Source organism: Daucus carota, chromosome 4, assembly GCF_001625215.2.
Source record: "Daucus carota subsp. sativus chromosome 4, DH1 v3.0, whole genome shotgun sequence".
NCBI classification, from domain to species: Eukaryota; Viridiplantae; Streptophyta; class Magnoliopsida; order Apiales; family Apiaceae; genus Daucus; species Daucus carota.
This window is the reverse complement of record NC_030384.2, coordinates 32,311,497-32,319,324: the sequence shown is the minus strand read 5'-3', so window position 1 is coordinate 32,319,324 and position 7,828 is coordinate 32,311,497. Positions and strand designations below refer to the sequence as shown.

The 7,828-nt window shown below is 36.2% G+C and overlaps 1 protein-coding gene across 1 annotated transcript; it reads right to left on the bottom strand.

Annotated features, from left to right (window-relative positions):
• Positions 1-3,451: 3,451 nt before the first annotated feature.
• Positions 3,452-5,146, bottom strand: LOC108215612 (probable aquaporin PIP2-4). Its single transcript, XM_017388126.2, has 4 exons — positions 4,763-5,146; positions 4,055-4,350; positions 3,842-3,982; positions 3,452-3,713 (listed from the first exon to the last, which is right to left on the bottom strand). The coding sequence occupies exons 1-4, from the start codon at positions 5,055-5,057 to the stop codon at positions 3,600-3,602; spliced, it is 846 nt and encodes a 281-aa protein (XP_017243615.1). The 5' UTR covers positions 5,058-5,146; the 3' UTR covers positions 3,452-3,599.
• Between the last annotated feature and the right edge of the window lie 2,682 nt (positions 5,147-7,828).

Below are 7,828 nucleotides of genomic sequence, written 5' to 3'. Positions count from 1 at the left end.
GCTATTTCTGTCAAAAGGTATTATTCACCAAACTAGCTGTAGTCATACACCACAACAGAATGGTACAGTAGAAAGGAAGCACAGGCATTTGTTAGAGACTGCCAGAGCTTTATTTTTCCAATCTCGTTTTCCAGAAAGATTATGGGGTGAATGTGTTCTGTGTGCTGCATATTTGATTAATAGAATGCCTATTAAACATACTGCTGGCACTACTCCTTATCAACAATTATACAAGACTCCACCATCTTTGGATGAATTAAAGACATTTGGTTGCTTGTGTTTTGTGTCAACCATAAGTGCTCACAGATCTAAGTTTTCTCCAAGAGCATTGCCAGCTGCTTTCATAGGGTATCCTCCTAACAAGAAAGGATATAAAGTCCTTGATTTGCTGACTAATCAGATTCTGATATCAAGAGATGTTGTGTTCCATGAGCATCATTTTCCATTCCACATGAAAGAAGGAATTTCTTCTTACAAGAATGCCATTTATTTACCAGTTTCTACTGGTATTTCTGATCATAGCTTTGAAGCTCCTAAAGTTCCTTCTGCAAACCAACATGATGTTCAGAACAATTCTCAGGATAATTCTCAGAATAGTTTTCAGGATAATACTGCAGATTTGCAGAATTCTTCTGTTTCTGCAACTACTGGATCTCAAAGTACAGCTGATAATCTTTTCAGTTCACAAGAATTCTCAATTAATTCTTCTGATTCCAGTAATGGGGATAATAATAGTTCTGACATTAATCAGTTGGTTAGGAGATCTACAAGAACCAGAATTGCACCAAAATACTTGTCTAGTTATCACTGCAATATTGCTTGTGCAGATTCTTTGAAAGCTCCCACTCATTGGTGCAATTTGGTAAAATTCAGTCAAATTCCTTCTAAGCAGCAAGCTTTTTTATCTTTGCATAGTGATATTGTTGAACCTCAAAGCTATGCTGAAGCTGCTGCACAACCATTATGGCTTGAAGCTATGAATAAAGAATTGCAGGCACTGGATTCCAATCACACTTGGGATCTAGTTGATCTCCCACCAGGCAAGAAAGCTATAGGATCTAGGTGGGTCTTTAAGGTGAAATTGAAGGCTGATGGTTCTCTTGAAAGGTGTAAAGCCAGATTGGTGGCCAAGGGCTTTAATCAGAAATATGGTATAGATTACCATGAAACCTTTTCACCTGTTATTAAGATGAGTTCTGTTAGATGTTTAATTGCTGTGGCTGCTAGTAATAAATGGCTCATTCACCAGTTAGATGTCAATAATGCATTTTTGCATGGCTATCTAACTGAGGAGGTGTATATGCAAGTTCCAGAGGGAGTAGCACACAAGCCTAATCAAGTTTGTAGACTGAGAAAATCCATTTATGGATTAAGGCAAGCTTCAAGAGAATGGTCTGCTAGATTGTGTTCAGAGCTTAAACTTCTTGGTTTCAGTCAATCCAAAAATGATTACAGTTTATTTGTTAAGAAGACTGGGGACAAGATCACAATTGTAGGTGTTTATGTGGATGACATTATAGTCACTGGAAATAACTTGCCTGAAGTGGAATCTCTCAAAGCACATCTACACAGCACTTTCAGTATTAAAGATTTGGGAATTCTTCATTATTTTTTGGGAATTGAAATTGGTTATGTGCAAGAGGGAATTTTGATGAATCAAAAGAAATTCACTCATGAACTGATATCTGAGTCTGGAGTTGATGTTTCTCAAACTGCTCTTACACCACTTCCAGTTCATTTAAAGCTCTCATTACATGAAGGGGAATTGTTCAAAGATGCAGAGAAGTACAGGTCTTTAGTAGGCAAACTGAATTATTTGACACATACTAGACCTGATTTGTCCTATACAGTTCAATTGTTGAGTCAGTTTATGCATCAACCAAGAGTGCCTCATATGAATGCACTAACTCATACAATCAGATACATTAATGCAACTGCAGGACAGGGAATTCTACTCAAAGCTACAGACAAGTTAACTCTTCAAGCTTTTTCAGACTCTGACTGGGCTTCATGTCCAGATTCTAGAAGATCTGTCACAGGATATGTGATGTTGCTTGGGAATTCTCCTGTTTCCTGGAAATCAAAGAAGCAAAGCACAGTGTCCAGGTCTTCCTCAGAAGCTGAGTATCGTGCAATGTCAGCTGCTGCATCTGAAGTAACATGGTTAGTGAGGCTGCTTGAAGAATTAGGAGTGCAAAATCTGAAGCCTATTACACTTCATTGTGATAATCAGTCTGCTTTGTATATTGCAAAAAATCCAGTTTTTCATGAACGTACAAAGCACATTGAAATAGATTGCCATTTTACAAGAGATAAGGTGATGGAAGGTCTTATTCAGCTGGCTTATCTTCCTACTCAGAATCAGTTGGCTGATGTTTTGACTAAGGTGTTACCATCTCCTCAATTTACACAGTTATTGGACAAGTTGGGAATGTCTGCTGCTGATCAGCCATGTTCCAACTTGAGGGAGGGTATTGGAATAACAGAAAGTGAGGTCACAGTACCAGCTAAGCATACAGCTGGCAATGTGACACATCAGCCTGTAACAGAATAACAGACCGGCTTGCTCAGCACTCCATCCTCTCCACCATCTGTCTATATATACCAGTTTAGTAGTGAAGCCTAAAGCAGTTGTAATTTTCATTTCTCTAGTAATCTGTTCCAGTATACAAAATACACAAACACTCTAGCATTCATAGTTGTTCTAGCTTACTAGTTGTAGAAGAAAGAGCTTGTACAGTTTATCTTGATTTCTAGTAATGGATATTACATAGTTGCAGCACGAATTCGAGTACAGTAGTTGTAGATTTACAAGTAATAAAGCTGCGATTAACACGTAAAGAATGGAATAATGAAATGAAGCATTCCTCCGAGTTATGTGATCTACACTATAAGATGTAGAGAATGGAATAGAGAAATAAATGAAATTTATAAACATTTGCCCATAACATAATTCAAATTTTCCATTCACATCCATTCATCTCAGCCAAACACAACATTAGTTGCGTGTGACACAATGATAACGAGGCTATTTGGTTGTTAATGCTTCTTTGTTAATTATACATTGCAATTATTGTAGCTGAGGGGTATCATGGAGAAGGGCGAGAAGCTCTTAAGCAGGAAAAGGAAACCATGCTGAGAAAACTAGAGAACTAAAGCCGCACAAGATTCTCATGATTTCTTCTGGTACATTGTTTCAAGACTCCGGAAGACATTGAAACTACTCTGTCAGCCAATGCAAGGGCTCAGTAGTTATTTTCTACTTTGATTGAGGATTGTAGGTGTATATAATTACTTTGAACATTTGAACCACAATGGAAGCTTGTTCATTGTTGGATACTGCATGCTTAAGCATTACGATTATAACATAAGTAAATAGCAGAAGAAACTTCAAAAAAGATACAAACTAATCAAACGCAAAACAGAGGATATGTAAAACATTTGGAGACACTAAGAAAAACAAGTGCCCTGTGATTGATAATAATTGACATCCAAGACGAATAGAACCTCATACTAAACCAACAATTTACAACTTGTTCAACTCCGCTCAATGAGTTCCTTTTTATTCACACCGTGCCCATTCTCATCTAGATCATAAATTAAGCATTGCTCCTGAATGATCCCAGAGCCTTCACAGCTGCTGCTCTCAAGATGTACTGATGGTAGAAGGCGGCAATCGCGGCCCCGATGAAGGGCCCAACCCAGAAAATCCACTGCAATTTTAGATTACATGTCGAATAGTTAGTTAATTGGCACGATTACAGTTCGTACAGTATTATATCAGACATGTAGAACCTCAATTGATTAATAATTAATAAAAGTGTGTTTCTAATGTACATACTTGATCATCCCAGGCCTTCTCCTTTCCGTAGATGACTGCAGCTCCGAAACTACGAGCAGGATTGATACCAGTTCCAGTGATTGGGATGGTAGCCAAGTGAACCATGAAAACAGCAAATCCAATAGGAAGCGGAGCCAACACCTTGAGAAATACAATAAAACGTTAACAAAACTTCAATATCTCAAAAATATTCATCAAACTAATCGTACTCACGGGAACATGAGAGTCTCGGGCATTTCTCTTGGGATCGGTGGCAGAGAAAACAGTGTAAACAAGAACAAAAGTTCCGATAATTTCAGCACCCAAACCGGTGCCTTTGTTGTAGCCTTCCGCTAATTCATTAGCACCACCACCGTAGCGGATATAGTAAGACTTCTGAAATGACTTGACCAACCCAACCCCGCAGATGGCTCCAAGGCACTGAGCCACCATGTACATCACTGCCCGTACCAGTGACACCTTCCGCGCCAAAAACAATCCAAATGTCACCGCTGGGTTAATATGACCCCCTGAAATCATATATTTCAATAAAATTAAGTGTCTGTTTGGTAAACAAGGCTTCTGGCTTTTTTTTGCCAAGAATCCAAATTCTACTTTTCATAAGCAGTTTATGGTAAAGGGTCAGAAGCACTTGTAAAAAATGAAAATGCTAGTTTTTATTTTAAGACTTCTACTTTTTTCTCAAACGGCTTATAAGTATTAATCAGTTATATGTCTTGATTCACTTCTCAATTGTAGTCTATTTCTTTACTTAAAATAAGAATTCCTTTTTTTAAGTTTAGTTAAACGGTCCTAAGTTAAGACCTAAAACTTATGTTGTGTGCCGCTGCCTGACATACGTGATTAAGTAACCGGTCCATCTAAAATGTTAAGATATGTCGGGATAAGACTCCGACATGAATACTAGATATTGGTACTGACCTGAAATTCCAGCAGTACAGTAAACGAGGACAAAGATCATGCCACCAAAGGCCCAAGCAATGCCGAGAATTCCGACGCCGCCACACTGGTCTGGATTAGTATCAGGATCCGTCTGGGCCTTGTAGCCAATTACAGTCAACACAGTAATGTAAAGAAACAGAAGAGTCGCCACGAACTCGGCAATGAGGGCCCTGTAAAATGACCAACTACCGAGCTCATCGGCATCGAAAAAATCAACAGGAGGTGGGTCCTGGTAGTCTCGACCATGCTCTGCAACCTCAATGTCCTTCCCCATTAATCTTTAACTTAATCACTTTCTTCTTCTCTGTTTCTCTGTTTAAAGATAGGAGAGATTATTGTTGTAAGAGTGAAGTAGTAGTGATGAAGTGATGAGTATTTATAGGATATACTACTACTAGAGTACTAGACATTGTGGAGAGGTTAGAAAATGTGATACCCTACATCTCCGAAAACACCACTAATTTTATTTATTACCACCGCCCCCATTTATCGAATACATTACGTACTGCAACATTATTACACTTTTGGTCATTTTTTTAAGGTTCTCTTGTCACCTCTTACTTCTCTAATTGATTGGATAAATATTGAAAATTGGGTATAAAATCAAGGCTTAATGACCTTTTAGCACTCAAGTTTTGGATAAATATTTCGATGCGGCTTCGATGTTTAAAGTCGTTCGATATAACTCTCCAAATTTTTCGAATGTACCTTTTAGACCTTATGGTGTATACCGGTATATAATGGGATGGACAAAGTTGACATTTCACACGTGAAGGTTAAAAGGGACATTAAACATCGAGGGTTAAAAGAAACATCAAATGTATTTTAATGTATTCTTTAGGGGTTAAAAAGAACGAAAAGTATACTTTAGGAGTTAAAAGGTACGCCCAAACTTTACCCTAATATCAATTGTCAAGTTTACCTTCCGTTATATCGTTATCTGAAAAAGGGTTAAAAGATCATTAAACCTAAAATCAATCTAGACGTAAATTTATAATTTGTCTAAGGTCAAGAACAGTCTCTCTATGTGAAACAAACAAGAAAAGCTTTCGGGGACCGAGGGGCATTCTTCATTCCTCTCGAAACGTCCATAATTTTGTGTTCGTTTTATTACTGAATCACACTATAAAAAAGTCATTTATTTTGGGATTGTCACCTCAAGAGTAAGTGGCTGAGGAAGTGCCACGAGTGAGAAGAACAGGTCACATCAAAGAAAACCGACCAAGCATGATAAGTGACTACTGTACTCCTACCAAATTCATGAGAATCGAGGTGGCACTATCACCCACCACCGCCGCACCGCCCCATCAAAGTCAGCCCACATTCTTTGATCTAGGACACCACTCATATTTTGCTACGTATCGCCTGACCAACGTTACCTTTTTAGAAAACAAATTGAACACATACATTCATTATTGACTCTGCAGCACATGTTACACAAGCCACAAGTTTTGTAATTGTGTGGCTGCAAATGGTTTTTCCTGTATGTGCTAGTATGTTCTTTTTTATTTTCTTATTTTTTCTGAATCACAGCCCAATCAACTACAAAAAAACACAATCGGATTCATCAGCATTCTACAAAATTGATTTTTCTAATATGTATTATTGATTCTTAATTTTCAATTGCAAGTTATGTTTATATAATAAGTTTGGACATTTAGTAATCCATATTTCAAAATGGTTCACATGATGACATCCACAGCAATCACTTGTCACTTGTTAAACTATAATGTACCAGGTGAATATATATCACCAACTAACAACAAATGCATGAAGCTTTTCTTCTGCCCTGTTATATACTCCCTCCCTCTTAATTATTTACATGGTGAGACGGGACTCGACGCGTATTCTAATACTCTCACAAAATATAATTTGATAAATTATTTTAATTTTTTTTTTCTTTTAAATAAAAATTTACTATCTAATTTTTATACAAAAAATAAAAATTTCAAAAAAATTCATAAAACTATGTTTTATATGCACTTTAAAATGTGTGTCGAATAATAAAAAAGGTGTGAAGAAATGAGAGGAAAATAGGGAATATATTTACTTAGCAGTATCGCTTGGAGTAACATGACATCCGAATCGTCTTTGGAAGAAAAAGAATCCTTTATCAAATCATTTTACATCGACATCTTACAACTTTAATATAATGTTGATAAGAATTCAATTCATGTGACGTTAAAATTGCACACTAAATATTATGATAGTCATGACTATATATTCATATCCTAATCCACGAATATTAACAAGAGTGAGTTCATGTCATGTAACATTTACATCGGTCATCACAATTATACACTAAATTATGTAATTTTTGTATCCTCTTTAGACACACTAAATACCAGTGAATACTAATATTTTCCACAAATATATTTATCTGACATTGTTCTGCAACTGCTCAAGGTAACAAAAAGTTAACCAATAACATTACTCTATATCCAAAACATCTTTCTGTTCTTCATAATTTAAAAAGTATTTTCATAAAATTTTTTTTTTTTTTGAGAAAAGTATTTTCATAAAATATTTTATTTATAACAATAACAATAACAATAATAATTGCTCTGAATTCATAAATAAATTGAACAGTAACTACATACTTTATGCCATGTTTGCTTGAGACGAGTGAAATCGCAATTGCATCTGGCTGAGTACTAATAGTGAGAGGAGTGAAATTGACTTTGAAAATATTTACATATTTGATATTTGATTTCATCCTGTGTTCTGAACATATATTAGATCCTAAACTTTATTAATCATTTTTAACTTTCATTTCAGACAAAATATAAAAGAAAAGTACCCATTTTTTTCCTCTAAGCAATATGCATACCACATATCACAATATACATGGCAAAAGAACAATTATCTGCCAAACAAGTTTCATTCCAGTGCCTACATTCAGTACCTGTCATCAAATCCATTGGCACTTGGCCCAAGTACAATTGCTGATGTACTTGCTGAAACTATAGAAGATTAAACCCTCACATCAAATGATGATTTTTACACACACATCAACAAAATGGCACAAGCACAATTGCTGAATCT